The sequence below is a fragment of the Penicillium daleae genome (assembly GCF_028827525.1).
Source record: "Penicillium daleae strain IBT 16125 chromosome Unknown utg000002l_segment0_segment0, whole genome shotgun sequence".
NCBI lineage: Eukaryota > Fungi > Ascomycota > Eurotiomycetes > Eurotiales > Aspergillaceae > Penicillium > Penicillium daleae.
This window is the reverse complement of record NW_026623150.1, coordinates 3,675,622-3,695,480: the sequence shown is the minus strand read 5'-3', so window position 1 is coordinate 3,695,480 and position 19,859 is coordinate 3,675,622. Positions and strand designations below refer to the sequence as shown.

General features: G+C 51.3%; 7 protein-coding genes across 7 annotated transcripts; 3 read left to right on the top strand and 4 right to left on the bottom strand.

Annotated features, from left to right (window-relative positions):
- Positions 1–594: 594 nt before the first annotated feature.
- N7458_002332 (arabinan endo-1-5-alpha-L-arabinosidase C) lies at positions 595–1,937 on the top strand (the record flags this gene model as incomplete). The annotated part of the gene is made up of 4 exons (XM_056905715.1): positions 595–855; positions 1,014–1,484; positions 1,580–1,665; positions 1,781–1,937. 4 exons carry the CDS (start codon positions 595–597, stop codon positions 1,935–1,937), a joined length of 975 nt encoding a protein of 324 aa, XP_056769822.1.
- Positions 1,938–2,530: 593 nt separating this feature from the next.
- On the bottom strand, positions 2,531–4,238 carry N7458_002331 (putative nucleoside transporter; the record flags this gene model as incomplete). The annotated part of the gene is made up of 2 exons (XM_056905714.1): positions 2,531–3,769; positions 3,879–4,238. The coding sequence occupies 2 exons, from the start codon at positions 4,236–4,238 to the stop codon at positions 2,531–2,533; spliced, it is 1,599 nt and encodes a 532-aa protein (XP_056769821.1).
- Positions 4,239–6,085: 1,847 nt separating this feature from the next.
- N7458_002330 (putative RNA binding effector protein Scp160) lies at positions 6,086–10,171 on the top strand (the record flags this gene model as incomplete). The annotated part of the gene is made up of 4 exons (XM_056905713.1): positions 6,086–6,470; positions 6,543–6,790; positions 6,857–9,137; positions 9,195–10,171. 4 exons carry the CDS (start codon positions 6,086–6,088, stop codon positions 10,169–10,171), a joined length of 3,891 nt encoding a protein of 1,296 aa, XP_056769820.1.
- Positions 10,172–11,274: 1,103 nt separating this feature from the next.
- Positions 11,275–11,838, bottom strand: N7458_002329 (uncharacterized protein; the record flags this gene model as incomplete). The annotated part of the gene is made up of 1 exon (XM_056905712.1): positions 11,275–11,838. The coding sequence occupies one exon, from the start codon at positions 11,836–11,838 to the stop codon at positions 11,275–11,277; it is 564 nt and encodes a 187-aa protein (XP_056769819.1).
- A 678-nt stretch (positions 11,839–12,516) lies between these two features.
- N7458_002328 (uncharacterized protein) lies at positions 12,517–14,214 on the bottom strand (the record flags this gene model as incomplete). Its single annotated transcript, XM_056905711.1, has 3 exons — positions 12,517–13,008; positions 13,064–13,919; positions 13,955–14,214. 3 exons carry the CDS (start codon positions 14,212–14,214, stop codon positions 12,517–12,519), a joined length of 1,608 nt encoding a protein of 535 aa, XP_056769818.1.
- Positions 14,215–16,648: 2,434 nt separating this feature from the next.
- On the bottom strand, positions 16,649–17,875 carry N7458_002327 (MBL fold metallo-hydrolase; the record flags this gene model as incomplete). Its single annotated transcript, XM_056905710.1, has 2 exons — positions 16,649–17,055; positions 17,119–17,875. The coding sequence occupies 2 exons, from the start codon at positions 17,873–17,875 to the stop codon at positions 16,649–16,651; spliced, it is 1,164 nt and encodes a 387-aa protein (XP_056769817.1).
- A 493-nt stretch (positions 17,876–18,368) lies between these two features.
- Positions 18,369–19,718, top strand: N7458_002326 (NAD(P)/FAD-dependent oxidoreductase; the record flags this gene model as incomplete). The annotated part of the gene is made up of 1 exon (XM_056905709.1): positions 18,369–19,718. The coding sequence occupies one exon, from the start codon at positions 18,369–18,371 to the stop codon at positions 19,716–19,718; it is 1,350 nt and encodes a 449-aa protein (XP_056769816.1).
- Positions 19,719–19,859: the final 141 nt, after the last annotated feature.

The following is a 19,859-nucleotide window of genomic DNA, read 5'->3' as shown; positions in this document are numbered from 1 at the left end:
CACTGTACGTATTTCCGTCCGTGCCCTCGGCTCACTTTCACTTTCCAACGGCTCCTCCTGAGAGTAAATCCCAAGGCATACTCAGAGCGGGTCTGTTTGCAAATTACCCAGACCGTCAATGATCTACCTCCCACATCTCCTGTCCCCAAAATCAAAATCCCCTTGGGCTTCGGCACTATCCATCCCTACTGTGGCACCCGAGCCACGTCGGGGGGTGGCCCCAGTCTAACGACTGATACTGACATGTGCCTTACATTCATAGGATGAATATCCACGGAGAATGACGCCCTGATTGGAGTGCCAACACTGGTCCCACGACCCTCTCTTGACTACCAAGGCGGAAGACGCACCCGCAAAGACGACATCTGCATGACCCTCTATGGAGAAGCTATGAGCCCTAGATTTACAGTCCGAGAGGGGCAACAAGCCAAAAGACAAAGGGATCAACATAAATAAAGACCTCTCCCCTCCCCATTGACGAGTCTTTGATTCCTTCTAGAATAGAGTATAGTCACGCCTCTCGACATTCTTAGTTCTATTCTCTTTCTTGTCCTTGCCACTTGTCGATCTCCCTCTTCTTTATTGCCTGCCACCATGCTGGCTATTTTCTTCTGCTTGTTTATAGCATTGGCTAGCGCTTACCCGGCGCGAGGCCCTTGTACGGGAGATTGCTGGACTCATGACCCATCTATGATTCAGCGAGAGTCGGATGGCACGTACTTCCGTTTCTCGACGGGCACTGGTGTCAACACTATGACCTCGCCATCATTGACGGGACCCTGGTCCGACGTGGGCGCGGCTCTGCCAAATGGTTCCAAGATTACTCTTGACGGCGTGGACAGCCACGACATCTGGGTATGTAACAGGAAAAAGAAAACAAGAAAAATGAGCACATCGCCAAGAACAACAACTAGCCAAGCGGAGCTAGTTAGGGGCTGTTTCTATTTTCTAGTTAAACCTCTATATTAATTCCCCACTAAGAGGATTCCAACAAAGCTAACACCCCTGTCCAGGCCCCCGACGTGCATTACCAGGGTGGAACATACTACATGTACTACGTACTCTCCAAGCTCGGCACGCAAACCTCCCAAATCGGGGTTGCAACCTCCAAAACAATGGAACCGGGCTCCTGGACTGATCACGGCATCATCGGCATCCCCGCCAACAGCGCCTACAACCGCATCGACCCCAACTGGATCTCCATCAACGGCCAGCAGTACCTCCAATTCGGCTCCTACTGGCAAGACATCTACCAAGTTGCTCTGGAAAGCCCGCTGGGGGTCGGCTTCAACACACCGCACCAGATCGCGTACAACGCCAGTCTGAACCATCGCGTCGAGGGCTCGTTCCTGTATCAGCATGGTGGCTTTTATTATTTGTTTTTCAGCGGTGGCATTGCCGGCTCGTATACGGCTACTTACCCCGCCCAGGGCGAGGAGTACCGTGTGCATGTATGCCGCTCGGCGAGTGGGACTGGGCACTTTGTAAGTGGATCGTGATCGGCGGGGGGATCAACCTCGTAACTTGAACCCCGAGGATGTGATTGTGACTAACGATTTCTTTGTTTTGCGTGTGATAGGTCGACGAGTCTGGACGGTCTTGCCTGGAATCTGGTGGTACTATTATCCTGGCTAGCCATGATCAAGTTTATGCTCCCGGTGGACAGTAAGTTGATCGCACTCCTCCCCCCCCGTTCATGGCCCGGGCCATCGCCCCCACGACTATAATTCCCCGCCCGATCTACGCGAACATGAGATCAGAGCTCTGACACATGCGACAGGGGTGTTCTCACCGACAAGGATCTCGGCCCTGTTCTGTACTACCACTACTACCCGCTCTCGGTGAAACAGAGTGGTGGAAATGGCATTGCCGGATACATGTATGGCTGGAATGAGCTCGACTTTTCGACCGGCTGGCCCGTGGTCAAGGCCGTTTAAAGCTGTGCCAGATACACTCTCCGGCAACTTATTATTGTCTACATCTTATACATATCGCATGGGGAATCGGGACGTTCGCGAGATCGGTCCGGAATTTTTCCAGTTTCGTTTCTTCGTGTCAATGGTTCGGGGATTGTATACTTCATACTTGCCCTGTCTTTTTTTTTTTTTTTTTTTTTTTTTTTTTTGAGTACCTTTGCGCACTCGTTTGTTCGATACCCTATGCATGGCGGCTGCTTGGGCGGCACGCTTGTCTGACAGGTGTTTTTTCTTCATACTAATTTCTATATCTTAATGTGGTTTGGTTCAATGTGGCGTGGTCGCTTCATTGGGCTTGCCCTATGGGGCTAATGCACAGTCACCATTGCTTAAAGATCTCCCCGTGATATGATCGATCACTGCACAGCGCTCGTTTCTTCATGATTAGTCTATATCTTTTTGAACCACCTAGACCCACCCATTAATGTACACTTGTATGTGCCTCCTGTACAGAGTTGACCAAAGAAACTCCCTCTCGAGTCTCGACCCGCTTTGCAAATTTGCCATTTTATATAGAATGCTTGGCGCGCATGCCATTCCACCACAAATCACACTTACCGCCCCACGTACTTGAGTTCCAGCGTGCGCAGGGGTAGATATGAGACTGTCGTGAATACAAGTGCCAGCTCATTGGCAATATCGCCGCCATCAGCACCAATCTTGGCGGCGAGCGCGCCGACATAGTATGTCTCGACCATGCCGACGATCCACCCGGCGGCGCCGCATAGGAATGCCGTTAGCCCAGCGTAGCCTACGGGCATCTTCGAGGGGGTATTCCAGGCGTCGAGGTCGTAGTTTGCCAGGCTGCCTGCTCGGAAGTAGTAGTGCTCGATGAACAAAATTGCAAAGAACGAGGTGTTCCAGTAGCCCAGCAACGAAAGGAAATTCTCCAGCACGTCGAGCAAGTGGTCACGGCCAGCGATACCGAGGGCAAGAATACCACCGAAGACGAGGATTGACCAGATTACCCGTGGGACTTTTGCGAATGGTGCGGCGATGAGCTGCGCAGAGAGAGCGCCAGAGTAGATGGCGATGCAATTCACGCCAACTGTGAAGTCCAAGTTAAAATCGGAAGACCAGCAGCCAATTTCCGATGTGAGTTCAGACTTACTGCCAGATAGGACCAAAAGAACCAGTAAAAACTTGGCAAACCCGCTCGGATAGATGATCGTCTTCAGGATCTCGCCAATGCCGCTCTCATACGCAGCAGCCCACTCGGGGTTCGTACCGAGCGCCGAGCTGATACATGCTCCCAGCAACATGCCGATGCACGTCGGAATCGTAATACCAAGGGTAGTATACAAGAAGATCTTGATCTTCGGGGTGTTCACGGGGTAGTGGACATAGAAATCAGAGACAATCGAGCTCCACGACGCACTAGATCCGTACACCACACTGATCAGACTGAGCACATTGCCAGACGTCGTCATACCAGTAACGGTAGGTGGCGCGGCGAGGTTCGCGTGGTGAGCCGCCTCGCCATAGATTATCATGAAGATAATGAAAAACATGATCCATGCGTACTTCTCGTACAGCAAGACGCCGCGCAGACCGATGAAGCTGAAGAGTAGACTAATGCAGGCGATGATCACGACACCAACGGCAATGGAGACACGACCGTCCGAGACGGCGCTGAGCGCTAGACCTCCTGTGATGCAATTGACCGAGGCCCAGCCTAGTTGTTCGATCACGTTCAGCAGCGCGATGATGGAGGACGGATAGAAGCCCAACGAGTATCTGGAGATGGCGACTTGGCGTAGGCCTGTACCAGGGCCCATAGTAGCGCACCAACCCTATCGCCAGATAGATCGACGGTCAGCATCCAACCATCGAGATTAAGATCAATTGCAGTGAATCCGCCCAATGACGAAAGAAGCCAAGATGAAATTTTCGTGTGCTCACCGTAACTGCCGCACCCAACAGCGTCGCAAAGATCACAATAGGAATCGTCTGACCCAGCGACAATCCAAACTCATTACCCAAAAACCCCGTACTGAAGCAACTAATATTCATCGTCGCCGACGCCCACATCAGCCCCATAACCACCGAGCTCGGCGAGTCGCGATTCTCCGGATGCACGCGATCCAAACTATGCGACTCTATGCCCATCTTGCGATCCAGGTATTCCTCATAGTAGCGAATCGTCGCAAAGACACCGCGCGGTCTGGAAAATTTCTCGGGCTCGGGCTCATCGATCGGCGACACGGCCGGCTCGGTGGGTAGCTTTTTCTCCATGTCCTCGGCGGTGGTGGTGGTGGCCATGGCTGCGACGGCGGGCGATTGTCGCGGCGGCGGCAGTTAGGGCTGGCGGGCCTTGGGGGAAGGTGGAAGGGAGGAGGTGTGGAAGAGAGAAGGCGAAAATTTGTCGATTGATTCTTTTTTTTTCTGGTCTCTCCGCACGCGACTAGATGAGTAGAAATCTGGGGCTTGGATTTCGTCGGCGAATTCTTTTTTGCAGTTGACCCATTTTGTGGTGGGCCATAGGCCGTCTAGACGATCGGGTTTGTATGAAGTTCTATTTTCTGCCTTCCTTTTTTTTTTTTTTTTCTCTGTGGGTTTGCCACTGGTAGTTTTACCTGAATTTTATGGGTCAGGATGGGATGTATGGCTGTATTTCTTGTCCTATCTATAAGGCTATGGCTAGATCAAACCAGGCGTTGTGTCGCTTTGGTCTATCTATTGGTAGATCTCCCTGCTGTCTAGTTCTTCAGCTTCAACATCTGGCAAGGATCAGCTTTGGGTTAAGCTTTGGGCGGTCCGACGAAAAACTTCCGTTATCAAGTGGGGTCGGATGTCGCCGAGGCTGTTGATTCGATCGGTTCGATCGTTCTGATTGGAAGAGTGTAGCATTGACTGTTGAGTTGGTCATTTCTGGTTGATATTGTATGGAAATATGCGATTGGATAGGTTATTGTAGGTCTGGCCTGCACGCTTGGTGTACATCGTCGCGTCACCTGACATTTGCAAGCCTCTCGGAGTTGGGCAGTGGCTACTTTCCCGACCTCCCCAATTGGTACTTTGTCGGAGCATGAGAGATGGTAGATGTCATGTAGGAGCATCCAATAGGGCTCAATGGCATGGACTTGATCCCTAGTGAGTACGGAATATCGCTTGTATCCCAATTTGAGACTGCCAAGAAGGAACGTTGCCTCTTGAGCACGTGGTCTGCCAAGTGGTCACCTTTGTCAATCTGGGCAAATCGATTAAGTCAAGGCATTGGCCCAAAATCAGTTCTAAAATAGTACTTCTCTATGAATTGAAGTTCAATTGCATCTAGAAGGGCATAGGAGCATACTAATGGCAGGGAGTTCTGGTAAAACCGCACCACTAAACATAGGGAATGCGAACTAGCGACTTCCCTGCTCGTGGGCAAGTGTCATATCCACCGTTACGATTTGCCAGTGCAGTAACGCCCGGTCAAATGGACCGACCATTTTGATCGTTCAATCTTCTTTCAATCTTCTCTTTCTGCACAGTATTCTCTAACGCACAAAACTTGACTCGTCCCCCAGTCTACCCATTCCTGCACTAACCAGTTGGCGTTCGCGTGGCCCGTCGGCCTCGGAGAAAACTTCCCCGGAGCCTCGAGCTGGCCTTTTCGGTCACTTTGTGTACTTCTGGGGATCTCGCTGGACTTCACCTCCAACCTTTCCTCCTCCTCCACCTCTTCCCCCCTCCCTCCCCTCCCATCACTCTCACCTCCGTTTTTCTTTTTTCTCACCTCCCTCCTCTTTTCCTTTCTCACGCGGTTTCTGCTTCTGGGTTTAATTGCTCCTGGGTGATTGGTCCAGGTTCCCCAGATTCTCTCACATACCGCTCTCCCCCCCCCATTTCCTCCGGGGAATTGCCCACAGCCAAGTCGACCATTCAGGCATCGGATCCTTTGCCATCTCCAATTAGCAAAGGTACCACTGCAGTCGTGAGTTGCAATTCCTTCCTGTCTCACTCACTCGGTTTCCTCTCTTTTCCTCTCCACCCGACAAGTTCTCTTGTGGTCTTCGTCTCATATTAATTCTTACCAGTTCTGATTGAAGTCTGTTTCCTGCACAGCCACGTCTCTATCCTGTCGCTTGCGCTCTCTCCCTTCCCTCAATTCTCCCCTATTCACCATGGCCGCCGAAACATCGACCGCCACTAACGGCGCCTCCAAGTCCCTCGCCGCCATGTTGGAGGAGCAACATGCCCGCGATGAAGCCCACAAGCCCACCGTTGAGGAGGTCGTGGATGAGGAGGACCTCAAGCACCCTCCTCCCTCGGCGACTGCCAATGACCAGCTTTTGCCCCCTATCTTGTCCCCCGCCTCGACCGCCACCCCGGCACCTGCCCCGAAACCGGCTCAGAAGAAGGCACCCGCCTTTGACGTACAATCGGAGGAGTTGTTCCCTGCCCTCGGCAGTGGACCGAAGCCGGCTGCTCCTGCGGCGGCTACGTGGGGTGCGAAGAAGCCCTCTGCGGCAGCGGCTGTTGCCAATGGCCGCCCGTCTCAGGCAATGGGTACGTTATGATGACAAGGAAATCTGGGGTTGAAGTATAATGCGCTGTTTCTAACAAATTGCGTGGAAATAGATGTCCCTCGGGTCATGTCCCTCCCCGGAAAGCACATGGAACAGCTTCGACTCGCCCCATCCCAGATGCACCCCCGCGGCCTGCTGAAGAAGCCCATCAGAGATATCCTGCGTGATATCTCACGGAGGTCAAAGGCTACCGTTGACATGCGCGGTGGTCCTGGTGGCTCGATCATCTTTGAAGGCAAGGGTTCCGTGGACGCTGTTCGCCAGGCTCTCAAGGAAGTCGCGCAGCAGGTTGGATCCAAGGTACGTCCGATAAAGTTCTCTGAACCGAGATCCATATCTCTAATTTGATTATTTTTACTTGGCTAGCAATCCGTCCGCGTTCCCATTCCTGCCTCTGCACGAGCCCACATCATTGGCCGTCAGGGCTCCGTGGTCCAGGATATCCAAACCCGTACTGGTGCCCGTGTGCAAGTCCCTCGCGCTGACGAGAACGGTGCCGCCCATGAAGATGACGACGACGATACCATTGATGTCTTAATTGAGGGTGATGCCGTGGCGGCGGAGATGGCGCGCCGTGAGATCGAGGCAATTGTCAAGGAACGCGGCTCAAACATGAGCCTGCGCTTGAAGACGATTCCCCCCGAGTTCTTCCCCTTCATTGCTGGTGTGCACGATGCGCAATTGCGAGAGATCGAGGAGCGCACGAAGGCGCAGGTCCAGGTTCCCCGCTACGACACATGGTCCACTCAGCCGCCTCCCCAAGAAGCCAACCCCGGCCATGTGCAGTTCGTGCCTTGCGCTGACAAGCACATCCTCATCTCTGGAGAGCGTGCGGCCGCGCAAGAGGCCCGTGCCGAGGTCGAGCGCTTGGCTGCTGATCTTCAGCGCAAGCTGACCCTCCGCCAGCTTGCCATCAACCGCGGCCAGCACCAGTTCATCCTCGGAAACGAGGCCGATGCTCTGCACCAGTTCCTTGCACAGACTGGCTGCGGTATCGTCCTCCCTCCTGCTAACGATGAGAGCGAGTTCCTTACTATCACCGGACCCCTGGACCAGATCGAGGCCGGTATCAACCATGCGATGGATCTTGCTACCAGCATGCAGATGGCTAGCATTGATTTGTCTCGCCAGCACCCCAACGCCCCTGCTGGTTCAAACGCCCATGCGCGCGCTCTGACTCAGTATCTCCGCCGGCGCCAGATCATTAAGCAGCTCGAGGCCGCCTATGACGCCCGCATTGCTCTGCCCCCGAGCGTTGATGGCCCCGTCACTTGGGAGGTCTACTCTCGTGATGGCAAGAACACTATCCGTGCTCGCTCCGACATTATGAATCTGGTCCAGGCTCACCCCCCTTCGCGTCTCCGTCACGTCGCCGTTGACCCCTACTTCCACCCATACCTGCGTTCTCGCGGTGCTTCCAAGCTTCAGGGTGATTATGGTGTTCACCTGTTGGTCCCCGATGACATCGACAGCTCCGATGTTGTCCTTGTTTATGAAGGCCCTTCTTCGTCTGCGGCCAACTTTGAGGTTCCCCGTCAACGTCCCTCTCCCGCTGAAGTTGCGGCCTTTGAAAAGTCGCTTCAGGAGGCCCAGGAGTACCTGTTGAGCGCACTTGGAGACCAGCAGGATATCGTCACCAAGACCGTCTCTGTTCCCGCCAAGTACCAAGAGAAGACTCGCAAGTTCATCCTACGTGAACAGGAAACCAAGGACGAGGACAGCATCCCTATCCGTGCTATCGTTGGTGACGCCAAGGGTGGAAAGTGTGAAGTTGCCCTTCGTGGACCCTCCAACTTGGTCATCGACCTCGCCGTCAAGTTGGGTGCCTTTATCGCAGAGCAGGAGAAGGACGACTTGGAGCGTGGATACACCACCTCCTTCGACTTCCCCCAGAAGTATGCCAACTTCCTGATTGGCAAGCGCGGTGAGAACATCAACAAGCTGCGTGAAGAGTTCGATGTCGATATCAAGGTGGAGAACGGCAAGGTTGAGGTTAAGGGACCCAAGGCCAAGGCTGATGCTGCTCGCATGCGCATCATCAACCTGGGCAAGAAACTGGAGGATGAGACCACCCACATCCTGAAGATCCCCGCCCAGTACCACCGCGAGCTGATCGGTCAGCGTGGCAACCAGGTCAACCGTCTTCAAGATCGGTACTCGGTTCGCGTCCAGTTCCCTCGCGCCACTGCCCCTGCGGATGACCAGTCTGTTGGTGATGCTGCCAGTGATGCCGGTGCTACCCGGTCTGGCCGCCCCCAGCAGGCTGCGGATGAGGTTCTGGTCAAGGGACCTAGCAAGGGTGCTGATCAGGCTCGTGATGAGATTATGAGTCTGCTCCAGTGGGTCGTTGACCACTCGCACTCTGCTACCATCTCCGTTGCCCAGAGCCAAGTTGCCTCGCTGATTGGTCAGCGTGGCCGTGAGATGGACAAACTTCGCGCGGATACTGGCGCCCAGATCGATGTCCCTAGCGCGAACGATGCCCCCGATGCTTCTGGTCGTGTGCAGATTCGAGTCAAGGGTACCAAGCAGCAGGTCGCTGAGGCCAAGAAGGTCTTGCAGCAGCGTGCTTCTGAGTTTGATGCGACGGTTACCAAGACGATCAACGTGGACAAGAAGTACCACAAGGCTCTGATTGGTGGTGGTGGTATGTTTTCTCCCTCAACATCTTCTATTTAAGCTATGCTAACTTGGAGAGTAATAGGTGCCAACATCCGCAAGATCGTCGCTGACGCTGGTGGTCCCAGCGATGGCAGCGCTGCCCGTATGGTTCGCTTCCCTCGTCCCGACAGCACTGAGTCTACTATCCGCCTGGAGGGCAATGGCAAGATCGTGGACAGCATTATTTCTGCCATTGAGGAATTCGTCAAGGAGCGCGAGGACCAGGTTTCTGAGACTCTGGATGTCCCCACCGCTCAGCACCGTATGCTGATCGGCCGCGGTGGTGAGACCCGCCGTGGTATCGAGTCAAAGTTCAACGTCACCCTGGATATTCCCAAGCAGGGCTCTGGCCGCACCGACGTTAAGCTCAAGGGCCCCAGCACTGCCGTCGCCGAGGCCAAGGCCCACATTCAGGGCATGCTCAAGGAGCAGCACGCTGAGACTGTTGAGGTTCCTCGGAATCTGCACCACGCCGTGGCCGACAACGGTGCTATCTTCCGTCGCCTGCGGAATGACTACCAGGTGACCGTCGACCACGCTGGCCAGGCTGTTCCCGCTAACCCTGCCACCGAGGAGACTCGCAGTGGTGCCAACGGCACCTCTCTGCCCCTGATTACCGACGACCCCAGCACCGCTACCGATGCCCACTCGTGGAAGGTCGTCGACACCAGCGCCGCCGGTGATGCCGACACTCCTCCTTTCCCGTGGGTCCTGACTGGTTCTCCCGAGAACGTTGCCAAGGCCCGCGCCGCTATCGAGAAGGCCATTGCCTCCTCCAACCAGCAGTCTGCGACTGGCTACCTGATCCTGCCGGACCCCAAGACCTACCGCTTCGTGGTTGGCCAGGGTGGTAGCCAGATCAACGCCATCCGCAAGAAGACCGGATGCCGCATCAACGTGCCCAAGAACCAGGCACAGGGCGAGGCGATCGAGATCCGCGGTAACGCCGCTAGTCTCGACGAGGCCCGCGATATGATCCTGGAGGCCGTGCAGAACGGCCTGAACGGATCTGGTCGGTGATAGATTAGGAAGCTAGTCATGCGTAACAGATGGCCAAATATCCCCGGGTGGTTTTTTTTCCTTTTGCGCACATTTTCATGCGGCTGAATGAGCGAGATTGAAAATGGAGAGTCGACAGGATATATTTGCACCAGACATATACACCACCTCTTTGTTCCCTCTTTGGTTTTTTTCTTTTGCCCCGTTCTTCCCCGCTGTCTGGTTGAGGGATCCGGGGAATTCTTGTTACTTTTTCTCAGACTTGTTTTTTTGGCACTTTTTGACCACATGTTACCGAGGTACTTAGTCTATTTTCCCTTTTTATTAAAAGAATGATTCTCTTCTCCCAACAATGGATTTATTATGGTTTCTCATTTAAATATTGAGATATTGGGACCTGGGGTGGGGGGTGGCTTTGATTACCTTGATGAGGAGAATTGGAGGCTTGGACGCTTTCCGATATGCAAAGGACGATAAGGCATACGGCGGAGGAACTTGCTTAAGTATTGATTCCACTTGTGTTTGTCACGGGGCTTTAGCCAGGGGAAGTGTTACATGTTATATTTCGAGACTGAATTGTCATGGACACTATCCTTAACTCGAGAAGTTTCATCGATGTTCAGTTATCAGACCGTGATTTAAGGCACACACTGGCATATTCGACTACACCAACGAGCACTTGGGCGGCTTGAAATTTTCATCCTGTCGGTCTTGTCAATTGGTCGCTAGTTGTTCTACAAGATTCAGACTCTATGTACTGTGGGCTCTACCTCAGCTGTGAAACGAATGCCGAGGTCAGGGCTTCGTTGGCTTTCTAGATCGGAATTGCAAGGATGGAGAGTCGCCTAAATTTGGGATCTTCGAAGTCTCGTTTCGCTATTACAAAGTTGTAGTGTATCCTTCATACCGGTGAATTGCCTCAATAGAACCCTACCATGCAGTAGAACTGAGTAGACAGTGAAATTCCAACATCACAGACCCATCGACAATCATTTATGGTTCAACGAGTGAGAAGAACGGCTACTCAATCAATATTAGCCCTCTAACTACCTTCTGATGTCCAACAATCTCTCTATATTGTACATGCAAAATTAACCTCTAAAATCAAAACGCAAACCCCACTCTCACTCACTATGCCATTGCCGCCGCTCCATCTGCAATCCCAACATCATAAACGCCCCAAAACTGCCCGCAGTCATAAACACCGGCCCCCAAAACGCAGGCACAAATTGCCCCTGGAGTAAATACCGCCTCATCGACCAATACCGGAAGAACCCGTAACCCAGGGACCACAGGCCAAGTAATTGGCACAAACGGGATGCGGAGAAAGTATGTGACAGCATAGCAGTGGTAGTATTACCAGATTGGAGCGTCTTCGAAGGTACATTAGGTCCATCCTTGGTTAGGGTCTTGTCCTTATTTGTAGAATGAGGAGACTCTGGTTGCTGAGAGGGTGACTCTTGAACCTGTGTTTGCGCCTGTGGCGAGAAAATAGCCCCGAGGTTTAATTTTGAAGATAGGACGCGGTCAATTTTGTCTAGACGATCTAGGGCGAGGGCCATTGCAGCGAAACCGAGGCCTGCGCGTGTCCATGAGAGGAATGTGCGCTCGTTGGCGTGGTGGTCGCGTTGTTGAGAGCTTGTGTTTGGGATACGTGTGGGCAGGAGGCGGCGGAGGAGAGATGCCATTTTCGTTCTGAACTAAAAGGGGCCCGACGGAAGTAGGATATTTGAAGATTGGGATATTTTAGGTCCTGGAAGGGATATATTATGCAAGAATGAAAGCTGCATATGCGATAGAACTGATAAATATGTGAGGATCAATGATCAACGGTGCCACGTTGAGGGAATTGCGCGGGTTGGGCCTGTTGATGACCGTACCGGGTGTGTAAATGTTATCAGAAGCCGAGAGCTACGTAAACGCCGATTGACATACAGCACTAAGTGGAGACTCCTCAGCCAGATCCACTCTCATATGATCCTATCACCAGATCAAAATAATTTTCTGTGTAGACTGCCCTCCTGTGACGTTCCCAGCTCCATCACTTCAAAGGCACAGCTAAGCTCGGTTCTCCGAGAATGGGGTTCCCCTATATAATCGCAATATCCATTCTTTGTCATCCCAAATGGTGATTATTGCAAAGAGAACCTACACAATCAACAAATTACCGCGGATAGCCAGTCCTAAATGCTCAAAAGAAATTGTCAGGACACATTCAAGTAAAGCTAGTGCGCAATGATTCCAAGGAGTAGGGATGATGGTACTCTATTTCCAATATACAACATAACTTCAATGAATCTGCAAATGATTAACAGTATCCCCAGTTTGTCAAACAGCGGTAAAACAGACCAGACAAGTACTGCATACTAGGCACAAAGTGGCAAAGCTGGATCTTTGAATATACGAGGAGACCTGCTGAGCCGTTGAGACTTTGAATCTGCGCTGGGGTGACCCGTAGAATCCCAGAAAGCCATGCTATCCTCCTCTAATGCTCTCATCAGACGGATATATTCGCTTTCCGACTCCTTGAAATGTGGCTCGTCATTATCGTCACAAGGAGCATAGATTTCAAATATCTCCGTGTAGCGAAATTCTGCTTCGGCATACTCCGGATGCCATTGCGGAAACCAACGCAGGTTTTCGCCTGTTTTAAGCGTAATCATCTCCAGAACGGACGGTCCTCTGAGTTTAAAGAGGCGCTTTGCAAAGTCTTTAGCCTTTGATGCTGTCAAAACTTGCGCAAAATCCTCCTCCATTGAAAATGTATCTTTCACATGAGCGATACCTAGTCCAACGTGAATGGAAAGTCGACGAAGATTCTTGAAGCAGGTTGCTATGACACTGATAATATCGTCGGGCTAAACAGACAAAGATTAACTCCAGCAGTGGAAGGGATATCAGACCACGACTTACCCATGTGCCATTCGGATCCAAGTCGATTTCCAGGGTTGTAAGCTCAGGGCAATATTGATTCAAGTTTTCAAGCTGCTCAACATCCAGAGTCTCTCTTTCCATATCAGGTTTTTCGATCGCATGTAAGCAGAGATGCTTCAGATTGGATTGATGAATCACCGAACTGAAAGAAGGGACTGCTCCTTTGGCGGTCAAACTTTCCAGAGTATTAAATGAGCACAAAAAGGCATCAAGTTCGGCTGACGACCTTAAACGATTGTAGCTAGTAATTCGAAATTCTTTCAAATTGACCAGCTTTCCCGTGGCTAGCTCCAAGAGCCCCCGGGTAGATGGTAGTAGCTGGACGCCAACACTGAGAGACTGTAGTTTCTCCCAAGGGAATCTGTCCCGCCAGATAGCAACTTCATCTCCTTCGATAGGGTAACCACTCAGTGAAAGGCTTTTGAGCGGTGGGAATGTGGCATCTTCGGATAGAACAAGCCCCAGTATCCTGGTAGGAGAGGGCAGGCCATCCATTACACAGCCTCCCAGCAGCCAATTGACAGATACTGATAGTTCTTCAAGATTCGGGAAGGTATTGAAAAGCTCATGCAAAGCCAACCTCTGCGGCTCCCACGCGCGAGCCCCGAATATATCTGTCTCCGAGCGGTCTCTGGGAGCTCTATCTTGGGCATCTACCCAAGTATGCAGTTTCTGCACAAAGGGCATCTTAATGTCGACCCGAGTTCTGCCATCTTCCCCCAGGAGATGGAGCTTCGGGGATTTCTTATGGCGGAGAAGGGCATTCACAAGGTTATCTGTTATTGGAAGCGCGTTCTGAAAACTGTATCCAGATTTCAGCACCGGCCGATCAACCCTGTAGAAAATCAAAATGTGCTGTCTGCAACTTACTGTATGGCCTCTAGATTAGGCAGTCTATTTACCAAGGTCGTGAGAACATCGTTGGGCGGCTGCAGCTTTCGCCAAACACGATCTACTGTTATCGTATCATGCTCGTTGTGATGAAAAGTAATTTCACGCACGAAACCCCGTAATAGATTGTTACGGTCGTCCAGAAGTCTGCACATGAGGCCAAAGGAAAGACTATCGGCCTCATCTTGTGTCTTTACTTCTTCATCATCAGGAAACTCGAACCAGTGGCTTCCGTTCATGGAAGAGTCGCTGAAGACAAGTGACTGGTACAAGAGAGGGGTTGCGATTTCATCAAATAATCGGCATACACTGCACACATTCCTGAGATCGTTCCTAGCTAACTGTATGGCATTTCAGGATGGGTTAGATTTTGGGGCATTCATCAAGAAAATCTAGAATGAAGCATACAAATTGGAAGACCAGAGACCATATCTCTGGTATCATATTAGGCGCACCCATGGCTTGGAATGATTTTGGCTGGACCTAAGTAAAATTTCGTGCAAAGTAGAAGGAGATCAAGCAGGCTTCTTGTGGGGCTTGTTGGGGGTATTAAGGGGTCTCAGGCCAGTACAGCGGACGATAACGGTAGCCTAGAACAGGCCCCAGCCAAGAACTAAGCCAAACTCCTATATATCACTGCCTTAATACTAGTGCCTCATATATCAGGGCCCTTACCCCACTTTTACGCATAATCAGGAAATATACGCTGATTTGAAATTGTTACAGAAATCAATAATTATTCTTTAAAGAGACGGTCGCTAGGAAGGCACCTTAGGCATATAAAATGAGAGAAAAAGATAAGGTCAAATCTATCTAACTATTCTATCTCGTAGAAGAAGGGCTGGGACATAGGTAGTGCTTTATCCCCTAAGAGAGACCTTATACTCCGAAAACCAGAGAAAGCCAAATGAGGCTAAAACGACAGTGGAAGCCCAAAATCTATCTAACTGCAGCAACAAAACTGCTCTCCCGCACAGCTAAGCGGCAACGTAGCAGGGAGCTACGCAGTTGTCTCAGGCGGATACTCGAAAAGTCTTCGCTTTGGACGCAACTAGCCAGCCAATCGGGGAGATAAGCAGCCTACTCACCTAATTGGATCGAGGCTTCACAAGTTAACTATCCATAACAAGACTACTATCCCATCTATTCGGATGGATAGAATAAGGGGGATAGTAGCCTTGTTACGGATAAGAGGCAACCCTGTTCTTTGTCTTTAGGTCTCTAACAAAATTTAAATGAACCGATTATTGCCAAACCTATCTTCTCCTTTGTTGAGCAACCCAAGCAATCAATATTACTAATAATGGAATTAAGAATGTTTATGATTTAAATGGATTAGATGTTTGAATGAAATTTCTACCGGACTTTGACTATCCTTGTTCGGTATTTCAAAAAGTCACTCTTTGAAGTAGGCAACTCGAATACAAGCAACCCCCTCGACAATAATTTCTAGATGGAAATCCCGAAGGTCACCGGCGAAGTAGCAGCAGCGGCAGAAGAAGAAGAAGAAGAATAAGGGAAAAGAAAAGGACGCATAGAAAATGCCAAGATAAGGAGCGTTTCTTTCTTCGCTAGTCTCTGGATGGGTGACTGATCAAACCTGCGCCGAAATGCGTTCCATGAACAGCACTCGGGTTCTTTTTAAGGGTTTGTCAGAGGCCTGCAACACCCAGAGCCCCAATTACACTCATTCAGATAGACACCTAAGACAATTTATGCCGGTTATTATGAAGCCTGGAACTACCAGCGTGGATGCGATGCGGTTGAGCCCCAGGATATTGATGTTGCGCCATGGACAGTAAGAAATCATCGTCCATATCATACTATTTCCCACCGAATCTTCTCATAATTCTGACCGATGTCTAGCATATCTACTATGCATTCGCTGGCGTAAATTCTCAGAGTGAGATAGAATTGATGTATGAGAATGATGGAGAATACATTCCTCAGTTGACAAATCTGAAGACGAAAAAGCCTAGCCTGAAGGTTTTCATTTCGGTGGGAGGTTAGGATCTGGGTGGAAAGATCTTTCCCGACATGGTTCGCTTCTTAGGAACTAGGAAAGCATTCATTACATCTGCCATTACACTCATGTTGAATTCAACCATCTTCCATTTACTTTCCGAATATTAGATTCCACTTTCGCCGTGTCTCCGGTCTCTCACATATGATTGGATGCCATTACCCCACACACCCTGCACTCCCCCCTCAGCCCCGGGCATTCATTTTATATCAAACTAGTTCAAATACAGTCCGAAAATTGCTCCTTTACTCCTAAATTCATTCCCAGATTGTCGTATGATTGTGTCGGCGATTCGTTGTATGAGTGCTGGAGGTGTTGGAGGTCTACTCGGACGAGAAGGCGTTGGCTCGGGCGAGAAATGGATTACTCGGGCGAGAGGCGATGGCATCATCGCTGCCATACTGGTATCGGTACTGTTGCGAGTTTGGTGGGATAATACGACTATTTGTAGTTGAAGGCTTGATTTCTATGTGTTTTGGATATCTAGATGCATTTTGACTTCAGATAATTGAAATGCGTGGTAGGTGTTTACTGGTTGAATCGCTGGAAAGTCGGGTACAATATGCAATATTCATTCATACATCGATCAGAGATGAGCTACAGACAAATCGCCATCATCGCATTTAAATAACACAATCACCAACACAATCCTACCAATCCAACCCACTCAACTTCAACGGTAATCGCAGCAGTCGCTGCCCCGACTCCTCTTTCCTCGGCAACCGTCCAGCCCGAATATTAATTTGCAGCGACTGATGCAACAATCTCGGCGCACTGAGATTCCTATCTCTCTCCGTCCGCATCTCCACGAACTCCTTCTCAGTAACAACGCCTCTCAGATGCTTATTCTGCTCTCTCTGGTCTCGCACACTCATCCAAGGTATTGGCTCCCGGCCCTCGGGCGGGTAATCATGACCAGGCCAGATCTTGACATGATCATCTAGACCGAGGAGTCGACGACCTGATTGGAAGAGATGGGTTGCGTCGCCGCCGGGGAAGTCGCAGCGAGCGGTGCCAATGTCTGCGTGAAAAAGGGTGTCCCCGCAGAAGACGTTATCTGGACAGTGTTAACAAGAGTGTCTCAAGGGGTTGTATAAAAATTGGGCAGCGAGAGGCTTACCTCCAATCTGGTAGCCCAGGTGATCGGGCGTATGACCGGGGAGATGAATTGCCTTTGCGGTTAATTCACCAACAGAAAATGTTTCATCATCGTCGAAGAGTTTATCAAAGACGCCGAGCCATTCATCCTTGGCCAGTCCGTAGCGCTGACCGAATAGCTTTTGCACCTGTTCAATGCGTTTGCCAATGCCAATAGGCGGCTTGAAGCCTTGGGACTGGGTAAGCTGTTTTTGCAGATAGGATGAAGATGTCAAGTGGTCTGCATGCGCGTGAGTTTCGAGGATGCGTTCGATCATATAACCCTTTTCCTTGACCAAGGCGAGCAAGGCATCAGCAGAGGTTGTTGTGATGGTCTGCGTGCATGGATCGTAGTTGAGGACTGGATCGATGATGACGGCTTTGGATGTAGCGGGGTCTGCTACGATGTATTGCCATGTTCCAGTGTTGGATTCGAAAACATTGTGGATTGTTGGTTGTTTGGTTGTGGTGGCGCTAGTACTGTATCTTGCACATTGCTGAACACTGCGTGGGTAGGTATTTGCAGTGGTATATTTTGTGCAATACGTGGAGATTGAAAAGGATTGGTTTAATGGAGACTGTTTCTTCTGAAGCCTCTGGTCCGCGTATGTCGCCCTACTGCCTTGTTGAAATTGTGGACTCACGTTCCGGCCACAAGGGATGAATGCTGTGCTGGATGACAGTCGCAAACCAGTTGCAGCTGGCCAGCGGCTTGGAATTTGAGTGCGAAGAGACTTCATCATTAATTTCCTTCGAAAATGGCTTTGACGAAGTGAATAACTTGAAATCTAGAGCTTGCTGGAGTTATGACAAGCTTAAAAAGTATAACGGGACAGAACAGACTCGGGCTTCTATCCTGTATATTGGCCCCTTGGTCGCCGATTGCCACCGGATCGGCGATTGATAACGAACATGTCGCCGACAGAGCGGAGACTATTGAATTAGAGATTTTAAGCCTCTTTGCCAATCCCATTATTATCAGGCCTTGACCAGAATTCTCTTCGGGTCCCCGGATCTTGCCTGCCATGCCAGCCGCAAGCAGTGGATCCCGTAAGCGCGGCGTATCGTAAAGTTACCGGTCGATCACGGCCGAGACGAGATGTTTCTTCCTTTAATAATAATAGCTGGCAACTCTCCTCTCCACTGCTTCTCTTCTCTTCTCTCCTCTCCTTTCACTCTGCACTTTCATCGCGTTCTTTCCTTATATTCCTTCCCCCTCCAGAGTTGTACACAATGCTCAGCCGCCCAGTATCATCGGCAGCCCGTGCGGCTAGCCGCAAGCACGCAATGCCAAGCATCCGAAAATTCGCATCAGCCTCACCAGTTGCTGCGACGGGTCGCGCCCACAAGGTCGTCGTAGTCGGCGGTGGCTCTGCAGGCATGGCCATCAGTCACCAGCTGCTACAATCTGGCAAATTTGCACGGGATGAGATCGCAATCGTCGACCCGGCCGAGTGGCACCACTACCAGCCTGGCTGGACGTTAGTCGGCGGTGGTCTCAAGACCAAAGAAGAACTGCGACGACCACTCAAGGATCTGGCCGATCCCCAGCTGAAGCTCTACGCCGAAAGCGTGGCCACGTTCTCACCAGAAAAGAACTTTGTCACTCTCGGCAACGGCGACAACTTGAGCTACGAGCAGCTCATCGTAGCCCCCGGTCTGGCCCTAAACTGGGGTGCTATCAAGGGTCTCCCCGAGGCCCTGGCCGACCCATCAGCCCCCGTCTCATCCATCTACGGCTACGACTACGTCAGCAAAGTCTTCGGCACCATCAAGAAGCTGGAGAAGGGCAATGCCATCTTCACCCAACCCGCCGGCGTGATCAAGTGCGCCGGTGCCCCGCAGAAAATTATGTGGCTCGCACTGGACCACTGGAAGCGCGCTGGTCTCTACGACCCAGCCGACCCCGCCGGCTCACCAATCAAAATTAACTTTGCCACCGGTCTACCAGTCATGTTCGGCGTGCCCAAGTACAACAAGGCCCTGACCGCGCTGCAGCAGGAGCGCGGCGTGAACGGCCTCTTCCAGCACGATCTGGTCGCTATTAACGGTAACACGGCGACTTTCGCCCGCCCCGATGGCCAGGATCAGGTCACCCAGCAATTCGACCTGCTCCACGTTGCGCCCAAGATGGGCGCCCCCGCCTTCGTCAAGAACAGTCCCCTCGCAAACGAGGCTGGCTTCGTTGACGTCGACGACGGTACGACCCGTCACAAGAAATTCGCCAATGTCTGGTCCGCCGGTGACGCTTCGTCCCTGCCTACCTCCAAGACTGCGGCAGCTGTCACCTCGCAGTCCCCCGTTGTCGTGCGCAATCTCCTGCAGGCCATGGAAGGCAAGGAGCCCGATGCGATTTACGACGGGTACACCTCTTGCCCGCTGTTGACGGAGTACGGCAAGGTGCTGCTGGCGGAGTTCAAGTATGGTGGTGAGCCCAAGGAGACGTTTGGTGATTGGTTTGGTATTGACCAGGCTAAGCCGCGTCGGGCCTTTTATTACCTGAAGAAGGACTTTTTCCCGTGGGTTTACTACAATGCCATGGTTAAGGGCAACTGGGCTGGACCTAAGGGGTGGATCAATTAGATATCCCCTGCATGTGTAGATGCAGACTTGATTTGGATTCCCCATGTATTGTATGGAGTTTTGGTTAGACAATGGTTTCTTTTCTTTTCACAAAATTGAGCAAATTAATCGATGGAACGCGGAATGGTAGATTCTGGATAT